Source organism: Gopherus flavomarginatus, chromosome 3, assembly GCF_025201925.1.
Source record: "Gopherus flavomarginatus isolate rGopFla2 chromosome 3, rGopFla2.mat.asm, whole genome shotgun sequence".
NCBI classification, from domain to species: Eukaryota; Metazoa; Chordata; order Testudines; family Testudinidae; genus Gopherus; species Gopherus flavomarginatus.
In genome coordinates this window covers 165,389,804-165,417,547 of record NC_066619.1, presented here as the reverse complement: position 1 = coordinate 165,417,547, position 27,744 = coordinate 165,389,804, and the positions used below count along the sequence as shown (strand labels likewise).

General features: G+C 40.2%; 1 protein-coding gene across 1 annotated transcript in view; it reads right to left on the bottom strand.

The window, feature by feature from the left end:
- Window positions 1-27,744, bottom strand: part of GRID2 (glutamate ionotropic receptor delta type subunit 2) — a 1,109,147-nt gene that overhangs the window by 342,993 nt on the left and 738,410 nt on the right. Inside the window, exon 8 of the mRNA XM_050944015.1 lies at window positions 22,565-22,684. Within this exon, the coding sequence (XP_050799972.1) occupies window positions 22,565-22,684 (120 nt within the window). The remainder of the gene's footprint in view (window positions 1-22,564; window positions 22,685-27,744) is intronic.

The window sequence follows — 27,744 nt, the reverse complement described above, 5'->3', positions numbered from 1 at the left end:
CTTTTAGGCGGTATAAACAAATGAGTAGAATGAAAGCTGGACAACAACCACCCTACCTGTGGCATATGCAACCCAGCTAGATGATGACTAAAATGTTCATTTTCTTACATGTGAAATGTTTGTAATTGCATATATTATACACAGTTTAAAATACACTTCATGACTGAAGAAACTTCAGATTAAATGTATTCCACAGAGAAATCACACATACTATTAATGGTTCATAAACATAGTACTACTACATTTAAAATCCCAAAAGCACAAAAATAGTTATAGAAATCATTCTGCAGATTAAAAAAAAATCAATGTATACATAAACCACCATGCTGTGTTAAAATGTTCCTATCAAATATGATATGCATTTTCAGTACTCTTGTATAAACAAACTGTCATGGGGTATTCCACTCACCACCAATTTGGCACCTCCTCCTGGTCATTCTAGGTATTAGCTGTTGAGGCTGACTATTCCATCTGCACTCTGCCTGCAGTCACTCTGACTCTAGTCTTGCTCCAGGACCTGCACTGTCCTCTTTGGGACTTAGCCCTCTAGCTAGGTCATTCAGTGTTCCCCCTTCAGTCCATCAACAGTCCTAGGCAGTCTTCCTGTTCACTTAGCGTTGCCAAGGCCCTGCCCTTCCCCTTTCCCGAAGCCCTGATCCCCGCTCACTACATTCCCCCTTGGTGGCTCGCTCTCCCCTACCCTCACTGTCACTCGGCTGAGGCAGGGGGCTGGGTAGAAGGAGGGGGTGCAGGCTCTAACTGGGGGTGCACCCTTTGGGCAGGGATGAGGGGTTCAGGGTGCAGGAGGGGGCTCTGGACTGAGGCAGGGGTGCAGGAGGAGGTGAGGGCTCCATCTGGGGGTGCGGGCTCTGGGGTGGGGCAAGGGATGAGGGATTCAGGATGCAGGAGGGGACTCCAAGTTGGGGTAGAGGGGTTAAGATGTGGGAGGGGACTCTGGCCTGGGGAAGGGGGTTGGGGTGCAGGAGGGTGAGGGGTCTATCTGGTGGTGCAGGCTCTGGGGTGGACCCGGAGATGAGGGGTTTGGGGTACAGGAGACGGCTCCAGGTTTTGGGGGGGGGCCTCGGCACAGGGTGTGGGCTTACCTCTGGCAGCTCCCAGTCAGAAAAGAAACCGAGGAGCTAAGGCAAGCTTCCTGCCTTTCTCACACTGCAGACCGCACTGTGCCCTGGAAGCAGAGGCTCCTAGGGAGAGGAACATCAGGCAGCTCTGCATGCTGCTCTCACCCGCTGGCACTGCCCCTGCAGCTCCCATTGGCCATGGTTCAAAAACCAGACACCAGGTCATGCTACGTTCACTGCCCCAATGCCACACCCTCAGTGGTTGGTAGGGAAACCCAGGCCCACCCTCTAGTCTAGGTTACAGTCCAGGAACACTCAATTCAGCAGTTCTGGGCTTCCACCCTCTGCCCTCACTGCTCTTTCCATGAATTGCTTCCTATTCTCTGGTTCTTCTTCCCTCTCTGGGTGCAGCAGCTCCAAGAACCCTCCTCCCAGGGAGTGACTACTGCCTGCCTTCCTGCAGCCTTTCCTAGCAGCCCCCAAACACTCTTCCCTTTTCTCAGGGAGTGACTGCCCTTTCTCAGTAGCTCAGTCTGGAGCCTGCAACCTGGCTTTATAGGCCCTCCCTGTTCCTGCACAGGTGAGCCTCTCTCCAACCAGCTGCCTCCAGCCTAAAATTCCCCTTTTGCCACCCTAATTAGCTGATTGGGCCCACCCAGCCCCACCCAGCTTTTGCAGGGCTAATGTGGGCAGCTCACCCCATCAAACAAGCATATTTCTAAAACAAATTTTTGAACTACGATAGAAATGCTAAAATTCATACAAAGAGTAATTCTCTAACAAATAGATTTATGCAAACAAGTACATTTTCTGCACAAGTCAATATTACATCAATATATGGTTTCATGCTTCATATTCCAACCAATATAGGTTGAAATATTCCCCCTTATTTCATTTGCAGATTGATCTGTAAAATCCAGGCAGTATATCTCCCTTTCAGACTAATAGGGTTTGATTAATAAACTACGTCACAGGAGCCAGAGGCTGGTGAGAGATGGATTAGCGTAAGGAGGTGGGAGACCTGGGCTCAGTGGAGCGCAGTGAAGAGGCAGATCATGAGACAGAGGAATAAGGAAGAGGAAGAGAATGAAGCAGGTGAATTATATAGTCAACAGAAAGTAAAATTGCCTAATGGTGATACATATAGAGTACAGCATGAGAATTTCAAGAGGACAGACAGGATAGTGAGGGAAAACATGGCCACAAATTTTTTAAAACAGGTCAGAGAATTTTTGTGCATCCAGAGGGATTAAAATTAGGAAGAATGGCTAGAATACCACAGACTCAGATATAAAGTTTACTACTTAATAAAAGAGACACTTATCCTTGAATGTGGGTAAATCATAATGAGCACAGACAAGATGCATACGGGTATGCAGACACTGGCATCTGCTTTAATGGACATCAGGAAAAAAGACAAAACTGATTCACCTAAACTAGAAAAAACAAGGCAAGCTTTGAGTAGGAATCCACTAGCTCCTAGAAAATCTGTTTTTGACCTTTGGTGAGAGTAGCATGGTGAATTATGGAGAGGCAATAACTTTCCCATATTAAGCCTGCAATCAACTTCCATTATAAAGCCTTATTTTAGCCCATCTATTATGGCTTGGAAAATTAGTTTGTCATAAATTGCCAGATTTCATAGAGTGACACATGTTAAGGCTATGGGAAACCATTATGGTAATCTAGTCTGACTTTTTTGCATAGCACAGGTTGTACAATATCAACACATGATTCCTGCCTGAAGCTTTACTTTCTGACTGGGCTAGAGCGTACATTTTAGAAAGACATCCAGTCTTGATTTAAAGACTGCAACCGATGGATAATCCACCACATCCCTTAATAGGCTGTTCCAATGATTAATTATCCTTACTATTAAAAATCTGCACTTCATTTCCAGTCTGAAATTATCTCTGTTATTTACCATGAAGGCCAAGTAAAATATATCTCCAAAGTGTGAAGAAGATATTTCTAATGATATTTGAGTTACAGGCAATTTAAAAATTATCCTGATTGTACATTTCAACTTTTGGCTAAGATTTCTTTGGATCCCTCTAACTTCAAATAACTTAATTACCCTTCAAACTTCCAATATATCATCTTAAAAATTCATACACTAGCTATACTTGAAGAAAATATATTATAAATAAGAAAAAACTGATATCATTTTTGTTGTGGATGTTGTGGGGCCTCATCTTGCTGAATTATTTAAAAGCAAGTATTTTTGCCAATGAGTTTAGTGTGAACTGGATTGAATGCCAGTTTGTAGGTTATTTTACATCTTTTTATGTTTTTACATCTTTTCTTATTTTACATTTTTTTCTTTTGTGAAAATTAAGATATTTTTACATATTAAATCAATAAGAAGCAATGTGTCATCAGACAATTAATTAAAGGAAAAATTAGGGCTGCCACACATCAATTTGAATATACATTATTTTGTCTCTCTTTTTCAGAAGGTATTTGTGCTGTTTTTTAAAAGAACAGTATTCATTCTGAATCAGTATTATGTTGTGAAGGTGTGATAAATTATGAATTACTTTATACTTGATATGAATAATTTGCTTATTATTTGGGCAACTTCAGATTTATGATGTCCTTAGCTAATGATTTCTGTGCTTTTAAGTGGTGGCATTTTTGCAAATGATGTGACAGCAAGAATACTGCTGTTATTCAGCAACCTTAATTGGTGTTAGAAACAAAGCAGGTTTGTTTGCTTGCTTTTAATATATACAAGCAGAACAAGAATAAATGGAAGAGAAGGAAGAGGAAACTTTTTCACTGTTCATTAAAAAATGGAAAGCTACACACACTGCTCAGTGGCCAGAGTAGTTAAACCAGCATAGTGGCTGGTGTAAACCAGTAGAAAATTACTATACACTAGGAGCAAGGAGAAAATAGTTGAGTTGGCACAGTTTACACACAAGCTTTTACCCCCTGCTTTTAGTTAAAAGCTAATGCAAAGACAGAAAAGACAAAAAAGATAGATAAGGGCAAGGAAGAGCATGTGGCTCAGGTAAATGCTAGTTTAAATGAGGGGTAAATCAAAGGAACAAAGTTACAGTGATAAATAAAAAAGAATGGACACAAGGAGCAGGAAATTACAAAGACAAAACTCTCTTTTAAATTGGTAAAATTGGATTATTCCTATTTAATAACAAAGTTCTGAAGATGTCAAACAACTTATTTATGGATAAAACAATCCACCTACCCCAACAGCTAAACTTAAGTTATGGTACAAACACACATTAGTTCATTTTTAACTCCGCTTTGCACTCTTGTCCTATGTTTTTAAACAACCACCTGTATGGTAGAGATAAGAGATCAGTTCTAATTTTGCAAAACTATTTGCCCTTAAATCCTACTGCTTGTTGTGGGAAATTGATACTTTCTCCTTCATCAAAGTCTCCATTTCTAAATGAAATTAAAATCTTTAAAAGTTCTGCAGGTTCCTAAATACTAAAATATATGAAATTCTGAAATTGCTTTTCATTACAGTTTTGGATATTTCCACCTTTTCTTTTTGGTAACCTTTTAAAAATCATATGAGAGAGAAACTGGTTAACATTTGTTCATTTCCTCTTGTCTAATATATAGTAATTATTTGTTATATTCTCTGCAGACATTTTATTCTAGGAACTTGTTGCTGAAATTGTGAAAGTTCTGCTTTTAAGATTTCAATCAGTATTTTTTTTTTTAACTCCAAATGGTTTTGAATGAATAGCCAGATAGGTACAGTTTGCACAGGGCTTTAATGATTACACTTTAGTGCACAGTGGCCTGATTTCAAAGGTGGACGCTGCTAGTTGCTCAGCACAGAAGATAGTGGGAGGTCCTGGAAGCTTAGCACCTTTGAAAAATCAGGATTTAGGAACCTAAACCTAATCATCAGGAGTAACATTTTCAAAAGTCAATGGGTCTTAGGTGTTTTTGAAAACGTTACGCTCCAGTCTTCAAAATCATGGCCATTGGCTTTAATGACTGTCATTATGGTACAGCTGCACAAATGGTGGTGGTCAGTGTTCCAGAGCCCTTTTCATAAGGATAACTCCAAGGTACATTTACAGAATGTATTTTGTGATCAGAAGTCCTAACTTTTATCATATCATCAATATCACTCCTCAGTCATGCATTTAAAACTAAGATAGGTAGTTATATCCTTGGGGGCAGCTGGTTTAGGAAGAAATCATTTGAGGCCAGACAGCAGACAGCTAACAAAACTACCATTTATTTACAGACACAGAGCTTGCCTAACCCGCCGAAGCTGGCTGGGCTATCCCCTAATAATCTAACTCAGTTGCCATAGGAACAAAAACCATGACAACCAAATACACAACATACTCCTCCCCCCCAATAAGAACATCCCCTAAATAAAACACACACTAGACTAGAGAAGGAGGGTAGACTGCCTCCATTCCCGGCTAAACCCTGGGGATTATTTTGCTCCATAACTGTGGGTTCACCCTAGCTAAAGATCCAGCCGATGAGGAGGCCTTCTGTCTCTAAGTGGTTTACGGCGAACTTCTGGTGTTGTTGCACCCGAAAGTACCATGGGCTCAGGGTCCGCAGCATGAACAGGTGAGGAGGTGGTATCAGCTCGTGCTGGGCAAAGGGGTATCTCAGCCGCCGGCAGTAATGGAGGAGAATAGTCAGGAACAGGTGATTCGTGAGTCGGTGTGTCACCGGAAGAGGTGAAGTCAGGCCACTCAACTGCAGATGTGTCCTCAGGACTGGCATGACCTGGCAACAGCTGATCTACATGTCGCCGCCAGGTAAGACTCTCTGCAGTCCAGACTGTGTAGGAAACAGGTCCTGTTTGAGTGATGATCATGGCAGGGAAGTATAATTCCGAGCCAAAACTGGCTGTCCTGGGCTAAAGGTTCGGTCCTTTGCTCTGGATGCCCGTTTGATGACTTGATATTGCTGCTGATGCTGCACAATTTGTTGAGGTTCAGAAGGTTTCAGCAGAACAAAGAAAGTGCACAGCTGTCATCCCATCATTAGAAAGGCCGAGGATACCTGGCTCATAGCATGAGGTGTGTTTCTGTAGGAAAGTAAGAAGGTATCCAGACGCTTTTGAATGGAGTGTTGTCCCCTTGCTGATTTGAAAGCGTGTTTCATTGTCTGCACAAATCTTTCAGCTAATCTGTTGGTGGATGAATGATATGGTGCTGACGTGATGTGGTGTATCCCATTTGCCTTCATAAAATTTTGAAACTTCTGAGAGATGAACTGCAGTCCGGTGTCGCTCACAAGTTGTTCTGGCAGACAGAAACGACTAAAGAGTCCCCGTAGTTTTTGGATAGTACTCTCTGCAGTAGTAGACTGCATTAGAGAGACTTCTGGCCATTTAGAATGGGCATCTACTGCCACCAAGAACATGCTTCCTTCAAGGGGGACAGTGAAGTCAATGTGAATATGTTGCCATGGGTTTTCAGGCCAGTCCCATGGGTGTAGGGGTGCCCACTGGGGTGCATTCCTCACACCCTGACATGACATACAAGCTTTTGCCTTCTCTTCAATAGCACTGTCCAATCCAGGCCACCAAAAATAGCTTCGTGCAATTTCCTTCATGCACACTATTCCACAGTGACCGGAATGTGGCTGTTCTAACATCTGTGATCTCAGTGGTGGTGGAATAATGACACGTCTCCCTCATAACAAACAACCAGATTGGACCGATTACTCCATCCTCCTGGACATGTAGGTAACAAGGTCGGGTGAGATCGGAGAGGTTTGTCAAGATTTTCCATGCATCACCAGGTCCATAACTTGGGACAATACTGGGTCAATGCGAGTTGCCTTCCTTATCTGAGTAGCAGTGATGGGTGTATTCTCTACCTGTTCAAAGTAGATGATTTCCTTTTGGGCACTATCTTGATGTTTGACTGGCAAAGGCAACCTTGAGAGGCCATCTGCATTGCCATGCAGAGTGGATTTCCGACATTTGATTTCATATGTGTGTGCTGAAAGTAACAATGCCCAACGCTGCATACGACTAGTAGCTAATGGGGGAATGCCTGTGTAGGGTCCAAAAACTGACGTCAGAGGTTGATGGTCTGTGAGAAGAGTAAACTTTCACCCAAACAGGTACTGATGAAACTTCCGAATTCCAAAAACAATTCCTAATGCCTCACATTCGATTTGGGCGTAGTTAGTTTCTGCTTTGCTTAGAGTGCGTGAAGCAAAAGCAATAGGTTCTTCTCCCGAAGGCATAATGTATGACACGACTGCTCCCACTCCATAAAGGGAGGCATCGCAGGCCAATTGTAGGGGTAAGGATGGATCAAAGTGCGTTAGAACTTCAGAATTTAGCAATGCATACTTAGCTTTGTTAAATGCAACATCACAGGCTTCAGTCCACTTCCAGGCCTTGTTCTGCCCCAGGAGCTCATGAAGTGGTTTTAGCAGTGTGGCTAACTGTGAGATGAACTTTCCATAATAGTTCAATAGTCCTAGAAACGAGCGCAGCTGGCTTACATTTCGAGGTGGAGGAGCCTCCACAATAGCTTTAACTTTTGCAGGGGCCTTATGAAGACCTGCAGAATCAATGATGTGTCCCAAATATTCAACAGAGGGCTTGAAGAATTCACACTTGTCTTTGCGAACTCATAGGCCATACTCTTCCAGTCTTTGTAGGGTAGCCTCTAAATTCTTTAAGTGATCCTCTTCATTCCTTCCAGTGACTAGGATATCATCCAGATAGCACTGAACTCCTGACAAGCCACATAAGATCTGGTCCATAGCCCTCTGGAACAGGGCGGGAGAAGACGTTATTCTGAAGGGTAGGTGACCATATCAATAAAGCCCCTTATGAGTCACAATAGTCAACAGCTCTTGGGACTTTTCATCGACATGCATCTGTAAATATGCTTGACTCAGATCAATCTTACTGAACTTTTGTCCCCCAGCCAGGCCTGCGAAGAGGTCATTGATGCGAGGAAGCAGGTATTGCTCTGCACACAACACTTGGTTTACAGTGACCTTAAAATCACCGCAAATCCGGAGAGAGCCATCTTTCTTCACTATTGGAACGATAGGAGTGGCCCATGAGCTATGGGTAACTGGTATTAGGACTCCATTGGTGACCAAGTGCTCCAGGTCTGCTTCAACTTTTGGCCTGATGGCATATGGCACAGTTCGGGCTTACATATTTTGGTGGACTGTCAGGTTTAATGTTCAATGTCACAGTGATTCCCTTCATACTTCCCAAATCATCTCCAAAAACAGCAGCATATTTCCTTAGTATAGGATTAGACTGGTTTCTTCTTTATTTATCCGGTGCACTTCTGCCCAGTTCAGCTGAATCTTCCCAAGCCAAGACCTACCCATTAAGGCTGGATAGATACCTCTCACCACAAACAGTGGCAATTTAGCAGCCTGTCCATTGAGCTCCACCTTAACATCAATAGTGCACAACATGGACACAGCTTCTCCCGTATACATCTTCAGAACAGTTTTTGTTGCCTTAAGCGGAAGATGCTGTAGCTTTTCTTTACACACAGTCTCGGAGACCAGCGAGACGGCTGCACTGGTGTCCAGTTCCATGCGTATAGGTTTGCCATCCAATTACGGGGTTACCCCGTATTCATGTGAGCCCACCGCCAAAGACAAAACATGCAGTGGCACTTCCTCTTGCGATAAGGTGTCACCTTGATCATCCTGAGTCTGCTTTAGGGTATGCAGGGTTCCTCTTTTCGTCAGCCAGACCACAGGCCTCTTTTTCTTTTGTTTACAGGCACACTCAATGTGTCCCTTTTTGCCACAGTGTCGACACACCAGGTCCTTACACCAGCATTCTGATGCCTGGTGACCTGGCTTACCACAGCGGTAACATTCTTGACTCTGCACAGTTTTGTGGGTAGGTTCTTGTGACACTTTTTGCACCCTAGGGGATGCACTGATGTATTGTGCCTCCCTTGTAGCCAGTTCCATGGAGACAGCAATATCAATAGCCTTCTGTAATGTAAGCTGAGCCTCTGTCAGTAGGCGCTTCCATATAGCTTCACTGTAGAGGCCACACACTAACCTGTCACACAGGGCATCATTTAACATCTCTTTAAATTCACAGTGTTCTACTAGCTTTTTAAAAATTGCTACAAATTGTACAACTGTTTCATCTTCTTTGTGGTCTCTTTTGTGGAACCGATATCTTTCAGCAATTACCAGTGGTTTGGGGGAAAAATGGGACCCCAGGATTTCCACGATGTCACTGTAAGATTTAGTCTCAGGTTTAACAGGGTGTAGTAACCTGCGTAGCCGGGAGTAGGTTTTAGCCCCTACAACACTGAAGAATATTGGCACCTTCTTCGCTTCTGTAATGTCATTTGCAATAACAAAAAGCTCAAAACACTCAGTATACACATGCCACTGCACTGTATTCTCATCAAAAGGTTCCAGTGTCCCTGTCAGAGTAGCCATGATTTTTAGTTTCACTTTCACAACAAACAAGCAGTTTTGTTTGTTTGTTTGTTTTTTATCTTGATTTCTACTTCCTTCTGTTACTGGAGTAGCACCGGAATCCCATCCATCGTCGCCACTTGTTATATCCTTGGGGGCAGCTGGTTTAGGAAGAAATTACTTGAGGCCAGACAGGCAGACAGCTAACAAAACTACCATTTATTTACAGAAACAGAGCTCACCTTACCAGCTGAAGCTGGCTGGGCTATCTCCTAATAATCTAACTCAGTTGCTATAGGAACAAAAAACATGACAACCAAATACACAACATCGGTCATATTCCCAAACTGCTTTGAAATAACACTTGAAATAAAGAAAATGGTGATAAAGCCAAGTAGGAGTACTCAGATCCCATGCTATTTCTCCTCTGTGTGTAACTTCACGGAGTATGAACACAATGAGAAATAGGGAGATAATTTATCAAGTATGTAGACAACATTAACATTATATGAAATTCGTATACACAGCAAAGGTCTCATTACATTTAAAGCATTTTTTTCTCCAAAAGAGAATGAATTTTTGTATTACAGGCGTACTGAGAGGGCCCCTGTAATAGAGCTTTGCCTTAAAGACAAAAGGCAATGTGCTTACGTAATATACCTGTCTATTTTGAAGAGTGTTTGAGTAAAATTTTCTCAATGTAAAATGTGTTAAAGTGACTTAGGAGCCTAAGACCCATTTTCGAAACAGATTTAGTCATTGAGAAACTAATGGAAATTAGGCCCCCTAAGTGCCAGATTTGTAAAGGTCCTTAGGCACCTAAAGATGCAGAGGGGAGCCTAGTAGGATTTTCAAAAGCACTGAGATACAGCACCTAGCTCCCATGAGAGTTAGGCATTGAGGTTAATTTGAAAATACCACTAAGTTCCTCTCTGCATTGTTAGGTGAATTAATTCCTTTACAAATATGGCCCTCAGTCACTTTTGAAAATGAGGTTTAGACTACTAAGTCATTTGTTGCTTTTAAAAATGTAGCCCTGGGTCTGACACAAAAATATAAATGTATTAACAAGTCTGAGAACAACACTATAGGTGTCAATGAGGCTAAACATCTGAAGAGTTTTCTTCTTGATTTTTTTTGACATTATAATGGGAATGAAATAATTCTCACCTATATATGACAGGATATTGCATCTTCCTTATAAGCCCCGTACATCTGCAGAGCTGAAAATACAGGCCTCAGTGGGCTCCAGAAATACAGGCCTCAACCATTTTAGCTACATAAAAGACATCTGTTACCTGTCACCTATAAAATGATCCTTTTTTTTTAAACTACAACCAGAGTGCAATGTGCTGTCACAGACATACTGGTATTGTCTGCACTAGGAAATGCTTCAAAAATATCTGACTCGTGCTACCACTAATTCAGTGCAATGTTGGAATCTCTGGTGTAGGTGAATGCCTGGCAGCCACCAGAGGTTTTAGCACTGGGTTAGCTAAACCCACTCAAAACAGGACTACTCAGCATGGTGCCTTAAAAGCCAACTGCAGCTCATCGCTTCTCTGGACTAGGGCTCCCAACAGTGAGAAATTTCTGCAAAAATTTCCCTAGTGTATACATGACCATAGTGCCTGCTCCTGCTCTTGCTCCTGCAGAAGTCACTGGCAAAATATTCATATTGAGGCAAATTATAACTGGCCTCACTGAAATCAATGGGAGCAGGATGAGACTCAAAACCACCCAGAAGAAAAATCGTTAAAAACGTTTCTAAATTTCAGCCCATTTGTTTCAAATATAACTGGCACTTGTGTTTTCAAGGAAGATTAAACACAAAGCAAATTCTAAGTGGTAATAACAAGCTATTTCTGAGCTCATTGACAAAGGCCATATTTTCAGTCAAGGTAATTTGTAATGACTTCTAACACAAAAACAATTAGATCACTTTTCTTCACATTGCAGAAATACTGTATTCTCCTTTGCCTTAAGAGTAGATACGGTTAATTTCAGGGCAACCCAATTTTCCATTCTCTAACTATGGGATGCAGATTAAAAATGGGAATTCATAATGAAAACTTATGCATCCCCATAATTTGGATCAATTTTTTTTAAATTCCTTTATTGTTTTTAGACCAAGTTCATTATGTATATTGGGACTAGTTTTTAATATTGACTTATTTTATCTAGTAGGTTAAGATGCATTTTTGGAGAGTATTTACTATACAGATCCAGTATGCCGGTGAGCATTATCATTAATTTCATCCTGGACAAATGCAGAATTCCCTCTAACACCAGCCCCTCATTTTTCCAAACATCCCCTAAGTCAAGGATTGACCTCAATGAACATATCAATGGAGCTACTACAGATTTAAAATGAGGACCCTTGTCCTACTAGTCTTGCCTTTTTTTCTTCATCTTTCTTCCAATTCTCCTATCAACTGCACAATTTGGTGCAGTATTTCCAATAACAGGAAGATGAGCAAGTGACTCCTTTCTTTATCCTGCTAAACTTGGCAGAGGATTTTGTAGAGTGCAAAATTCTGAACTAATTTTGGATACTCAGTATAGTCCTTTGCAACTCCCAGCCTTCTAAATTCTGATACAAAGTTAATAGTCAGATTCTACAGATTTGAGACACAACTCAGCAGAATTTGCTAGTAGTTTCAGCGCATTTATGAGAGCCTACTCCTATCCAATATTAATACAGAAAAGCCATAGTGAGAGAAATGGTAGTTGACATATGGTCAAAATTGTGGTGTATGCAGCTTTAAGAACTACAGTGACTGTGAGTGCTTCTACACTTTCATGGTTTAGAATATTCTACATGGCAGAATTCAAAAGACTGGTCAATTTGGCAGTCAGTTGCAGTGAGATATGAAGCTGCCAAAGGAACTCAAAAATGAAGAGAGGATGGATATAACTTGTAAATAAGGACTCACCCACTATGTTAATTCAATTCATTTTGTTACTTTAATTTTTTTTGCTGCTATCATTTTGATCCAATTAAAGCTACTGCAGTCAATTAAAAAGGCATATTTGGCTAATTAAGTTTTTGTTCAAAACAAGGAAAAAAGTTCTGCAGTGTTCATGGATTGTTATCCTTAACTTTGATTTAAATAAGAGTACAACCACCCATGAAGCTCTAATACCAGGAATTGCCTAGGTATAGCAATGCAAAAGAAATCTTTCTAAAATCCACCAACACGTTTCTAGAAGGATTTACACTTTTATTTTGACTAATCATTCTCAAGTTTCCATTGTCACAAGACACTTGTAGGCAAATAACAGATTAGAAGGGAGAAAGACAAATTTTTCTTGTTCTTTGCTGCCAGGACAACTTAATTTTTCCTCTGGGGAAAAAACTTTCAGTATGATGAACAAACTCAATAAAAAATATGGAACTATATAATTTAAGGCATACAAAGTACATTGCCTCATTTTTAATGAAAGTGATCAGTCAAAAAAGACAGTTTCCAATGTATTATTGTTCCTCACCCTTGAGCTATAATTAGACATTCTAACATCTTTGAGTATGGGTAAGAGCACTTCTGGATTAGACCAGAGTTACATCTGCATTTTGTTTCCAGTCTCATGAAAAACAAGTGCATTTTTGAGCTGGCTTAGCCCATTTTCAAAGAAAACTGTTTTCATATTGAGGACATGCAAAATTTCAGATTTCTCTATGTTTCTATAGCCAAATTGATGTTTTCCAGAAATTCCAGCAGGGTATGCCATTTTGGGGTGTGAAAACATGAAAAGAAAAGTCCCAGAATCTTTTGCAAAAAAAAAAAATGTGCAGCATTTCATTCAGCAGCAGAAATAACACACAGCACTTAAATGAATGCCAGAAGAAAATGCTATTTATTTGTCTCAGTTCAGCACAGTTAATAAACACATGCCTAACTTTAAGCCAGTAAGTAGTCTCACTGACTTCAATAGTTATACTCATGCTTAAAGTTAAGCATGCTCTCAAGTACTGGGGCTATCAAAGTACTTAAGCACATGCTTAACTTTGAGCCTTAGAATAATCCAGTTCATTTCAATAGGCCTAGTCATGTGCGTAAACCTGAGCATGTGCTTAAGTGCTTTGATGGATAGGGGCCTGAGAGAGGATAACATAATAATGGAATTACAGGATTAAAAGGGACCACAAGGGCCATCTAGTCTAACCCCTTGCCAAGATGCAGGATGTGTAAATTTGCCTTTCTATCCATGCTAGAGGGAAAACATTTAGATACGGCATAGTTTCTTTTCTATTTCTATTCACTAAATAATCCATCACACAACAATGCTCCAAATGGTGCAAGTTGAAATCATAATATAAACTGCATTTGAATTTTAAGAAATGTTGACAATATCCTATTGCCAGTTCATAGACAGAAGTATAGTGTGCCAGAAAAATGTGGGGTTTTTTGTTGTTGTTTTTTTTTAATCAGTCACAGCACTCAGAAAACTGACTATCCTATGGCTATGTTCACAAGAGTGAAAGGTGTATTTTTAACACAGAGGAACTTACAGTTTATCTCAGCTAGCTAACATGTTAAAACAGTAAATGCCTTGTCTATGCTAGGATTTTGACATGTTAATTGTGTTAGCTGACATATGTCAAAACCCACTCTTTTTCCTAATGAAGACAAGGCCAATAAAGAAAAAGGAGTCATAACTTTTTTTTAAACTGGTTAAGAAAGTAATTTACAACAGAGAATAATTTTGGCATCCAGTTTTTATTATTATAATATATTACTTGCATGTTGTTGCTGTAAACATAAGGAAATATCATAAAGTGGACAACATGGCAATACCTCTCCAGCTAATAAAACAATCATATTTATATCAACTGTAGAAGATACCAATTGAGCCCTCAGGAATAGAAATATAGCACAACAGTCTGATTGAACAAAAACAAAAATTGTATGTTGTTCTGAGTAATCCCGCCAATCAATTAAATGGAAACATAAGAAAAGATTGTGTGTGCAAGCTCCACACATTCTCTGAATCAGCAAACAAGGTGTTACCATTGGCATTGACAGAATGATTGAAGAATTACAGATTTGTCAGGCATTACCACCAAATGCCTTTCATACTCTCAAATCACATGACTTATGTTGGGCTCAGGATATTTGTCAGACTTTTAAAAAAAATGCCTTGTAGCTGCTATTTCCTTCTAAACTACAGATGGGCCAGCACGGTTGACAAATTGTTCAATATAGAGACATTATTGCAAATGCCCTAGAAATCCCATGAGAATCAGCAAGGGCCTGAAGTATTATGTTTGATTCACCTTCTTGTTGCCTGAGAATTTGCATTCTTTCCATTAAGAAGAAAATCCCTGCAGTCACTTCTGAAGCTTTAAAAGCTTCAGTTCAGTTTTAAAATTCTTCTTTGCAGTACTCAGGAGTAGAGCTTTAAAACTTAAATCAAAGGCCAAAGTTTTCAAAAGTATTGCCTAAAATTAGGCATTTAAATCCATATTTAGACACCTAATAAAAGTGACTTGATTCTCAGAAGTTCTGAACACCTGCCACTTACAATGAAGACAAAAACCACAGAGTTACAATAACCCAGCATGAAGGTGACAAATATAAGAACTTCTGTGGCCAGATCATCATCCAAGAAGAATAGAGTCTCGCTATCCTAAGATGGAAGGCCCTTCCATAACAGCAGCTCTTGTATTTTCCAGGTTTAGTTATGAGTTTTTCATGATCCCAAGCCTGCATAGGTACTTAACTGCTGGGACCACATGCTTTCAAAATGAGAGTGAGGTACTGTTGCTATTAAAGCGTTTACCTCTTCCGATTAGCATTACCTTGATCTTCCCTGGTTCAGTCTGTCTACAACACAAACATTTCACCTTTCCACGCTCTCTTTTTATTTTTCTCCTTTCCGTTCCTACAGAACCAGTGCTGTCTGCAGATCAGGCAATACTAAACCTTGAAACCTCTCCACCATAGGAGACAATGAAATGGCTTCAATCAGCAAGCAATTTGAGCATCAAAAAACCATTCTAATTAATTAGCACTTAGTCCGTGATCCCGAGGGTTCATACTCTGGGTGACTAGCCAATGCTGCCACAGTTACACTATAATTTTTAGCATGTTAGTGCAAGTATGTTTACAACACTGGGAATCAAAAACCCCAGCTCCAAGTGTAGATGTAATAGCCCTTCACAATTCGGGTACTGCAATTATGGAGTGTGATTGCCCTTGTGTTGACATACTGAAGCGAGCTTTAATTTAGCCAGGGCACGTAGCAGAGCTGCGAAGCAGCAGTAGCATGTGTGTTGTACAAGCCTGTCTAGAATCCGGATGTTTATGGGGCTAGCCCACAGAAAAGTGTGTGCTGCCATAGAGTTGCTGCCCCAGTACTCTAGCTAACGAGATTAAAGCTAACTCGGGTGTTTGTAGTACAGACATATCCTTAGTGAAAATAAATCTTGCCACGGTGTTCCCATTCTTTCACTCTCAGAGGAAGTGGCCTGGATTCAGGTTAAGTAGCTCTGGGCTTGCTCTAACCTGTGCTTCTTGCTTCCACAATCCCTATGGCACACGCCACCTCCTGCCCCCTTCCCATCCCTGAATTCCTCTGACACGCTGCCTACATTAGGACTCTGCCTGGAGGTCTGGAGTTAAAGGAAGATTTTGAGAGGTGGAGAGTGAGTGATGGGTAGATGTAGATAAAGAGACAGTTTTATGCATAGGGAGCAGTATAAAGCCAACAGTGGGAAAAGGTGATGAGAGGAGTTGCCAAGAAAAAAGAACGGGATAGTGCAAGGAGCAGGTATGGAGGGTGAAGGTAAATGATAGTACAATTGTAGGTGCAGGCAAAAATACAGAAGGCATATAATGCCTTATAGATAATCTTAGGCAACAAATAATTCAAACAGAAAATTTTTCTTTTCTCAGGAACTGAGAGAGATAATATCTTTGAATCTGTGAAGTATAAGTTGGAACCTATTTTGAATAACAGGAATGCTGGGAGAAACACAAGACATTTTTCTCCTGCACAGCTTTTTTCTATACTAAAATACAAAACAATTCTCCTCTGAGTATTCAACCTCCTTTTGTTCATGTATTTGTTTGTTGGATGCTTATTTAGAGGAATAGCAGCTTGTACATCAGTGGTATAGATAAAAGCACCTCATTCTGAAAAGTAAATGTCAAAAAATACGTACTCTCAGAAAGGTCAAATACCAACTGACAAATGTCAAAAATACAACAGTGTTTCTAATTCAAAATATCCATTGCAGCACATGTTCCAACAACAGTTTTATGTGTAAAAGCAAGAGTTCTTCTATAGCTCATTTAAGACATTCAGACCACATTAGCTTTGACTGATCGAGTATCTAGCAATAATCAGCCTACTGTATCCCAAGCACCAGACACTGCCAGCCTATTATATATAAGCCATGTGCTGTGTGTAGGACATCTAGTCAGGATGACTTTGCTAGACTGTGGTATTCACAGATCCCAAATGGTACACAGAAGAAAACTCTTTAGGAGTAGATAGAAAACCCTGTTGCTACATTTGTTAATGGAACTTTTTGTGTTACTCTTCACACAGTAAACTCCATTGTCATGAACATGAACTTTCCAGTGTTGTGACTGATTTTTAGTTATGACAGAGCAGACCCATGAAGGTTTTGTACAGAATACCTCTACAGAATAATTGCTGAATGGTGTCTACATGGTTTGATGTGTCTGTTGGAAAGCCAGGAGGCCATTATATGTTTTTTTTAAAGCAAACAGTTTAAGGAGTTTCCATGGATATAAATAATTGAAGGTGGGTAAAATTTTCAAAGACACTTAAATGATGTAGGCACCTAAATCTCATTGATTTTCACCCACTTAATTTATTGCAAAATCCTGGCCTCACTGAACTCAATGGGACATTTACCATGATTTCACCCTCCAACCTCCCCTACAGCTACGTAAAACATGCCAATTAAGGAATGCCCCCAAAAATGGAATGCAATTTTTTAGAAATATCAGTCAGCTTGCTACATGTACTTGCTTCCATTGAAAAAGGGAAATGCAAAGCTTTAGTTGGTTCCTAATACATGCTTCTGCTTGGGTCCTCTAACAGATGGTTAAGGGTTAATGTCTCTTTTACCCGTAAAGGGTTAAGAAGCTCAGTAAACCTGGCTGACATCTGACCAGAATACCAATAGGGGGACAAGATACTTTCAGATCTTGGTGGAGGGAAGTCTTTGTTTGTGCTTTTTGTTTGGTTCGTTGTTCGCTCTTGGGACTGAGAGGGACGAGACATACACCCAGGCTTTCCCAATCTTTCTGAATCAGTCTTTCATGTTTCAAAATAGTAAGTAATAGCCAGGCAAGACGGATTAGTCTTATGTTTGTTTCCTCAACTTGTAAATGGTGTTTTTGCTGGAAGGATTTTAACCTCTGTTTGCTGTAACTTTGAATCTCAGGCTGGAGGCGGGGAGTCCCTCTAGTCTATATGAATCTGAGTACCCTGTAAAGCATTTTCCATCCTGATTTTACAGAGATATTTTTTACCTTTTCTTTCTTTAATTAAAAGCTTTCTTTTTAAGAACCTGATTGATTTTTCCTTGTTTTAAAATCCAAGAAATTGAGTCTGAACTCACCAGGGATTGGTGGGGGGGAAATAAGGAAGGGATGGTTAATTCCTCTTTGGTTTAAGATCCAAGGAGTTTGGATCTGTGTAAGCCTCTCAAGGCAACCCAAGGAGGGGAGAGTCTGGGGGAAAAAAGAGGGGGATGGTTAATTTCTCCTTGCTTTAAGACCCAAGGGGTTTGGGTCTTGGGTTCCCCAGGGAAGGTTTTGGGGGAACAGAAAGTATGCCAGACACAGACTTCTGGCTGGTGGTAGCGTACCAGATTTAAGCTAATAAATAAGCTTAATAGTGATCATGCAAGTCCCCACTTCTTGAACTCTAAAGTTCAAAGTGGAGAAAAAACCTTGACATGGTGAGCAACGGTTGGGATTTCTAGAAACCAAAAGCCAGTAGGTTGTTTTTTTCTCTCCTTTCTAGCTGCTTGGAAAGCAGCCTGAGGGCAGAGGTGTTAAGTTTTTAAAAGGGTCTTTGTTAAGAGGAGCTTCAAGCTGTGAGCCAGCAGACAGCCAGCAAAAGGCATTTACAAGTTGAATTGTCTTTTTCTTTCCTTCTACCTCTCGGGTGTAGCTAGTTAGAAAATCTCTGTTAACCAAGCAGCCTGAGCTGAAGCATTCCAGTCAGTAAGCTGCAGAGGTAGTGTGGCCAGCACAAGAAAGCAGAAAAAATGAGTGCCAAAAAAGCAGTTAAACAGGTAATGGCTAGGCTGGATGCAGAAGAGAAAGCCAAAGAGGCTGACCACAGGAGGAAACTGGAGATGAAAGAAATAGAAGAACAAGCCAAAGAGGCTGCCCACCGGAGGGCTATGGAGATCCAGAGGGAGGCTCACCAACAGGCCCTGGAATTAGCAAAGGTTAAGCCGGATGTACCAGCCAACCCTAACAGGACTACTCAGCATGGTGCTTTAAAAGCCAACTGCAGCTCGTCGCTTCTCTGGACTAGGGCTCGCAACCGTGAGAGAATTCTGCAAAAATTTCCCTAGTGTATACATGACCATAGTGCCTGCTCCTGCTCTTGCTCCTGCAGAAGTCACTGGCAAAATATTCATATTGAGATAAATTATAACTGGTCTCACTGAAATCAATGGGAGCAGGATGAGACTCAAAACCACCCAGAAGAAAAATCGTTAAAAACGTTTCTAAATTTCAGCCCATTTGTTTCAAATATAACTGGCACTTGTGTTTTCAAGGAAGGTTAAACACAAAGCAAATTCTAAGTGGTAATAACAAGCTATTTCTGAGCTCATTGACAAAGGCCACATTTTCAGTCAAGGTAATTTGTAATGACTTTTAACACAAAAACAATTAGATCACTTTTCTTCACACTGCAGAAATACTGTATTCTCCTTTGCCTTAAGAGAAGATATGGTTAATTTCAGGGCAACCCAATTTTCCATTCTCTAATTATGGCATGCATATCAAAAATGGGAATTCATAATTTTTCCTTGTTTAAAAATCCAAGGGATTGAGTCTGAACTCACCAGGGATTGGTGGGGGGGAAATAAGGGGGAATGGTTAATTCCTCTTTGGTTTAAGATCCAAGGAGTTTGGATCTGTGTAAGCCTCTCAAGGCAACCCAGGGAGGGGAGAGTCTGGGGGGGAAAGGAGGGGGATGGCTAATTTCTCCTTGTTTTAAGAGCCAAGGGGTTTGGGTCTTGGGTTCCCCAGGAAAGATTTTGGGGGAACAGAAAGTGTGCCAGACACAGACTTCTGGCTAGTGGCAGCGTACCAGATTTAAACTAGTAATTAAGCTTGAAAGTGATCATGCAGGTCCCCACTTCTTGAACTCTAAAGTTCAAAGTGGGGAAAAAACCTTGACAGCTTGCTACATGTATTGCTTCCATTGAAAAAAGGAAATGCAAAGCTTTAGTTGGTTCCTAATATATGCTTCTGCTTGGGTCCTCTATAAGAAAACATGAAGTGAATTTTGATTAGTGTGCTGATGACACAGATATCTGAGTCCTCTAATTATCATGATGTGTACTGAACACTGACACATTGTTTACAGGACATTAAGTACAATTTTAGTCAAGTTAAATCAGAATAAATATGAACTTTGGTTAATAATCTCAAACGATCAACTGAGCAATGTTGTGATTTGGATAGTATCACATGAAAATATTATCTCAAATCTAGCTCCAAGCAGTAAGGGTCTGGTATCAAAGGGTGATGTTTTTATTGGATTTATTATTAAGACCTCATTTAACTTAAATCGCTTGACAATTAAAATACAAAATATATAATTTAAAAAATACATTACTTTACCTTACCTATATTGAATTAGTATAATTGCCTTTTAAATGGCCTTTGCAAGTATAATTTTCAATTTTACAGAGAATCATAGAAAATGCCAGACCAGTCTATCTAGTCCAATACCCTGTGTCTAACAGCAGTCAATATCTTATGCTTCAGAGAAAAGTGTAAGTATGGGCCATTTATGAAATAACTTGCCCACAAGAGAAGTTTCTTATAAACTGCAAGACAATCCCAGTTGGGCTTATGCACCCATACATGAGATTTATATTACTTATAAAGGTTCATCACACAAAATACATTGAAAAGAAGAACATCTAAATGTCCATGCCTCTTTTTAATCCTATTATGGTCCTTGTCAGAACTGGATCTGGTGACAATAAATTTCACAAGTTAATTATACCCTGTGTAGAAAGATTATTTTCTTTGACCAGCTTTAAACACATTTTATTTCTGTGTTAATGAATGTCTCCTTGTCCTTGTATTATGAGAAAGAGTACAGGGACACTCAGATGATCATCTCTGCACTGCTAATTATTTTGTATACATCTCTTATGCCCACTCTTGAGAGTTTCCTCTCTAAACTTAACTGCAGCAAACTTTTCAAAACTCTTATCATATAGAAGTTTCTCTGTGCATCTGTTCATTTCCACTGCCTGTCTCTGGGTCCCTTCTATCTTTTTTTTTTTTTTGAGAGAGAGAGACACACACACACACCAGAATTGAACACAATATTCAAGCAAACATGCTTGCAGCCAGAAAAGAGTCCAAGTTGACTAATTAACTTAAATAAAGACAACTGGATGTGCAGAGGAAAGATGAGTCTGTTGCTCTTAAAATTAAATAGTTCTTTAAATACATAAAATGAAATATAAGTTCAGAAATATTAAATCAGACTCGAGTTATTATTCAGAGAACAAGGAAAGGTCCAATAGTTTAGTCCTCAGGGTCTCTGTCAAAGACACATCCAAGCATCAACAAGATCCAGCCGCAGGATCTCTTTTCAAGGTGATATGGCTGCACACATTGTGTACATTAAGTTATCAGCAACAGATGATAGCACAAAACTTGACAAAACATGAATGGAATAACAATTGCATTGTTGGATCAGGTAGAGAAGCAGATAGTTGTATTTCAGGACTGTGGACATACCTTCCCTCTCCTGGGTTCATATTGCACCTTTCATCGTAGTATGTATGTAAGTGAACAACATAGCTGAGCATGCATTGACTTTCACATGTGACCAGATTTCCTTTTTTATGCACACAAAGTAAAACATTTTCCTCCATCCTCTTGCTCTAAGTTAGCTATCTCACGTCCCTCACTTATGTGAAATAATAAAGTGGCCCAGTACATCATGGCAAGCAGTCCCAACGTTATCTATCAGAAAAAATATCTTTGAATTGTTGGATGAGAGCTGCTCCCAAGAAGTCTTGATTTTGCCTAAGAGGGACTGTGTAGGTCTCTTTATATTTACTACCTCAAATCACTTGGAAGAAAACTGCCTAAAAACAAGACACCAACATCATCTCAACCAAAGATTTACCTCTATCATCTTTCATACCATCTTCATCCACTGAGAGTTTTCTCTGCAGGAAATGTAGCAATACCCAAGTGCCAAGATAAATTATTTCCCCTGGGACTGAAACAATTCTCCTAAAGAAAATCTGAGTCATGGTATTTCATGAAGCCTCCTTCTGTCTAGCACTCACAGTACCTGTTCTTATGGGAGATCTATGGTATAAAATGTCACTTCTACTAAATCATTCTCTGCTTATTACAAGAAAAACAGAGATACTAAAGTACTATAATACTTTATTTTGCAGTAGGTTTTCTGTTTCTATAACTATGAATTTTATCCATCTAACAATCATAGTGCCTCGTTCAGACCTTATGCAGTTTGCAGTGTACGACTGGCTACTCTGTAAGCATTTCAATGTAAAATTTACTGTTTTGGAAAGCAGTTATAGCTGTTACAGAACAGGCTTCATTGATCTTTCGGGAAGGACTACCAACAGGTTAACATATTCTGCATTATTAAATCAGACTTCCCTGTTAGACATAAGCTATTGTAAGGTCTCCTTGCAATAAAGATCCATAAAGTTACCTAGAAGTTTAAAACTGTTCTTCTTTCAGTCTAACAGCCTGTTTTAACATTTGCAATCAAATACTTTGGTGTTTGGACAGAAAACACACTGTAAATCATGCAAAAATTAGACTCTTAATCCATGTATCTAGTCTCACCTTGCGGATGCCTCTGCCAAGATCTTCTCCATAACTGGTCCCTAGAATTTCAAAATGGACATTCGGATTCCCCCCATTTTCTGCAAATTCCAGTTCTCCAGTCAATCCATTCACTCCACCCTGATGGAAATAAAGAAGATGGAGCGAAAACTCATAAGTATCCAACTAAACCATATTTATGTATATATATATACATACACACACACACACTTGGGACTTATGCAGCAGAAGGTGAACCTCAATAGACCCAGTTTGCTTACGCAAAAAAAAAAATTATTGGGGCCTGATTCATCACTGCATTACTCCAGTTTTACACTGGTGAAACTATTTATTTCAGTGGAGTTACGCAGGAGTAAAACTGAAGTAACACAGTAGTGAATTGAATGTTACAGAGATGACCTGAATAAGCACCAAGTGTTCAAGTCTGCACAATTAGAATAGTTTATTGTTTTGTTGTCTCATTAGAATAGTTTTTGTTTTTTGTTTTGTTTTTTTTTGGCAAGATCTACATTCTGCTTCCAGTCAGGCTAAACAGTAGTCTTAATCATGGCATTCTTGCATTCCAGCTTTTGGTCCCAAAGAGAAACTTGGGGTGAAACCCTGGTCCTATGGAAGTCAATTGCAGTTTTGCCACTGCTTTCAGTGGGACCAGGATTTCATCCTTGAAGTACATATGTACAAGAAAAAGGAAATGAAAATGACTTAACTGAAATTTTTCAAACCCCCTACTCCAAGAAAGGCTCAGATTGAAACCAGACTCAGACTGGAGCGAAGGTTCACACTGGCTCCTTCGGACCCCAAGCAACCTGCCCAACTCTAAGGATTAAAGGTTTGTGTGGCTGAACCAACAGTCTTTTCTAAATTCTTGATAGCTCCTTTCCAGCACTGTGAATGCAAGAAAAGCAGCAATGCACTGTACTTTCAGGCAATTTTTGAGTAAGGCTGATGGGGGTGACAATACAGCAGAGATGAAGCAATCAATCTTTATTGGGAAGGATTAGAGATAAAAATGCTACATATACCATAGCTTCACTTGAAGTACATGCCAGGGGATAATTCAACACCACATACATGGTTCAGCCTCTTATTAAAGCTGTGCTGACCTGGAGCTGTATAATAAGAAATGCTTATATGTACATTGAAACCTTAAATCCCTGGAAATTCACCTGATTTCTAGTTTCACTATACATTTGATACTAAGCCAAGTTTTTTTTATAAAAAAAGCACTTTGAGAGTGTATTGAACAAATACAGGCCAATTTATAGCTCCAACTTGCAACTCTGCTAACCTTGTGCTATCACGTCAAAAATTAGATGAGACTTTGCAGTTCTGATTGCACATTCAGTTGGAGTTTCACTATTTGAAGTCAAAAATTCAAAGTGAAACTCAGGGGATTTGAACTATGGATGGTGCAAAACAAGGCCCTGCTTATGAACAAGGTACATAAGCATGCTCCTAACTATAATTACACTGCTCTACAGCCAAAATGCTTCTGAAATAAATGTAGTCCAACTTTACTAATTCTGGGTCACTGAGAACAAAAATGATGCTTAAAATTGTTGATTGGCTCTAGTTTTCAAGATATGCTATTGGGTCAGTATATACGACCCTTGACTTGGGAATGGCGGAGGATAAGTGAGTTATAAAGGGAAGGGATCTCAATTTAAACCAGAAATGACTAAAATACATCTTTGACTGGATCTATGAATAAATCTATGTTTGGGTTTGGACAGTACTTGCTTTGTAGACAAAACAATGAATGATGCAATCTGAAGCTGGTATTGCATCATACATGATATGAATTGCATCCTGTTATTCCTAGAAGTCATGGATGATGCAATCATAACGAAGCTTACATCACTCTGCTGAACAAATTGCCCTATATCAGCTCTAGAAATCATACAGTGTGGTGCTCTCTTATTTGTCAGTGTTTGATTTTGCAAAGGGACACATTTCTGTTCAGCCAAAGTGAGCAGAGATGCCTCATACTTGTGTAAACAGTGCAGATAACTTCTGCTATGTTTGTGGGGAAGTGACTTTTGCATCACAAAAGCGCAGTATAACCACTATGGTTAAGAAAGCCTATCACCTTTCTTTTGGCTGCAAAATTGGAGATCAGGACAAGAGGTAGGCGGGCCCCACACCTATGCTGCAACACTTGTGCAACAAATCTTCGCCAGTGGTTGAACAGCAAAAGGAAATCTATGCCTTTTGCAGTGCCAATGATTTGGAGAGAGCCAACAGATCATACTAGCAATTGTTACTTCTGCATGGTGCCTCCAGTTAGGAAAGGTGTGTCAAAGAAGAAAAAGTGGACTGCGCATTATCCAAACATTCCATCAGCTATACGCCCAGTACCCCACGGAGAAGGACTGCCGGTTCCTGATGCACCAGAATCATTCTCACTTGAGTCAGACAAGGAAGAGGAAGAGGATGAAACTTCTGGTCCTGAACCATCAATGTCACAGGACCCACATTTTCTCCCATCCTCCTCCTCTGAACCACACTTCATAACATAAGGTGAACTGAATGACCTTGTCAGGGATTTGGAACTACCCAAGAGTAAGGCAGAGCTGTTGGGCTCCAGACTACAGCAGTGGAATCTCCTGGCAGACTATCAGGGCAAATGGAGCCCATCAATGCTTGCAGACTATTGCTGGACAGTGACAAGAGATGCTCCATTTAATGAATACAAAAGACAAGCCAAGAGCTGAGTAGACACTGAATAGGACTAAACTATGTACAGAATAGTTTTTTGCCTTTTGTTTCATAATACATTTTATTTATATAACCCTTTTGCTGATTTTTAAAGTGTTACATAAACAGGACAGGTGAAATATTATCATGTAAAGCAACCATAAACACATGAAAAGACCTAGGTTTACAATTTATGATTAAAACTCTACTATCTACACAATATACATAGACATAAAATGTAAAAACTTAAATATCTTAGAAACAGTAGCCAATCAGTTGTTTTAATTGTCATATTTGAATTCAGCACATCAAAATACATAATAAATATCACATTTTATCTCTGAAGCAGACGATTTCTCAAAAATTGTAGATCAGTATTACCTGCTAAAGTGGAGGTCAAAAAACTCTCTCAAAATATCCAAACATCTTAAGTTTTGGGAAAATCAAGATATGGAAACAAATTTTGGAACTCAGGAATAGTTTTAGTGTGAACTCACAGATAGTGGAAGTGAAGTTAATGTTCACCCTTTTCAAATTTTAATAATATAATGATAAAGCAAGAAATATAGGAAAGGCTGGTAGCACTGCCTATTATTAAATTTGCCTAACACTTCCCATTATAAGATCTTGTTTTCAGTTGCTTATAGATCTGCCAAAAAAAACATTTGGGCTGAAATTTTCCATGCTGGCTATCAGCCTCAGGCTGAATTTTTTTCGATAAATTTCCATACTTTGGAATAAGGACTTGAAATTCGGCAGTGGGTGCATGCACACTCTTTATGTCACGGATGTGCCTTTGCCCCATGAAAAATTTGGCCAAATTCAGCTAAGTTATAGAGTTTAGCAGCTAAAACCTTCAAAGATTCCATCCTCACTGAGCATGCTCGAGTCTCTCATCTCTCCTAGTGCTGACCACACTATGCATGCGCCATCCCCACAGAGGGACTGAGCATTCTCCCTCCAGCCCAGGGCTACAGACACAAACCTAGATTTTCCCTGTAATGGATACTCCAGGCCAAGGTGGCAGAGTGACTCCCCTATTCGTACCCAGGCTGGGTGGAGAGGGAACTTATCTGCTTCAGATGCAGACGGGACAAGATCCAGACCTAGGATATTGTGGTGGAAGGCTGGAAATTCAGATTGGGACAAGAACCCGAGAGTGAAAACTGGAACTGGAGGCTCAGCGGGGATGGAGACTGGGACTGGCTGGCCAACGAGACTAGGAACAAGTAGGGTAGGAGAAAAGAGACATGTTTGACAAAGAGCCAGCGTATGTGGGGTGAACTGCAGCTGTCTGGGCAAAGGGACAAGGAGTTTGGGGAAATGAAGACACAGACTGAATGAGAAGCTTGAGGAAGGAGACTGGGACTTGAAGCAAGGGAGGATAGGGAACATGAGTGTGAGGAGAGGCAACTGGACACTGGAGGCTGGGGTGGAGAGGAAGATACACAGGTCAGGGCGGGCGGGAGGAAACAGACTGGCTGAGTAAGGAGGCTAGGACAGGGAGTCTGGCGGGGGTGAGACTAGGAGTTCAGAGCAAAGAGACTGGGATGGAGATCAGAAGACCTGAGGAGTGGAGACCAGCGCTGACAATGTGAAGAGAATGGGACTCAGATGAGAAGCCAGTGGTAGGGAAAGAGACAGGCCTGGGACAGGGATATATTGGAGGGGATAGGGAAGAAGAGTATATTCCTACTAAACATGCTTCCCTCCAGAGCCTAGAATACAACTCAACATCCCTGAGTGTTACCATTCCTCTGCTATAAGCAAATATCAGCGACACCCACTGTGAAAGCCAAGTCTAGTGCTTGTCCACATAGAAAATATCAACCTATTACTACTATTAATTACTCTATCAACTCAAGTGGTGGATCTTAAATTTCCACCTCTGTTATGAATAATAGGGACTTCAATATAATGCCATATAATGGGATTTCTGCGTGCTTATTTTTTTCTCTTTTCCTGATTTGCTTTTTTTAGGAAATTACACCCAAAGTCCATTAAAAGAAAATTATTAAGGTTGCAAAGTTAAGCACTCAAAAGTTAGGAAATGTCAGAGTTAAGGTTGTCTCTGCAACCTTAATTTGACCTCTTCGTGCAAATACATTATGATATAGTCTTTAATTACATGATTGCATACTATTTTTATGAAAGCACTCCTGCCTCATTCAGTGCACAGGATGCACAGTGCTCAATTAATGAGCAGCTATTCAATATTTTGTTTTATCTTTATTGTTCAGTGTCTGGCTTAGACCTTAATTGCTGTACACTATTCAAACCTGCTCTGAAGAGAAATTATTCATTTTCTCATTGGCTTTTTCTCTGATGCTCAACACTGCAGCATCTGCTTGCTTCACAAACATTAATGAATTTATTTTCAAAACACCCCTGTGAAATGAGAGGGTAGCACTATCCAAAGGTGCCAGCTTTCTTCAGCACTGGTGGGTGCCAATGCCCCCACCACTTCTTTCCCCACCTTTGGC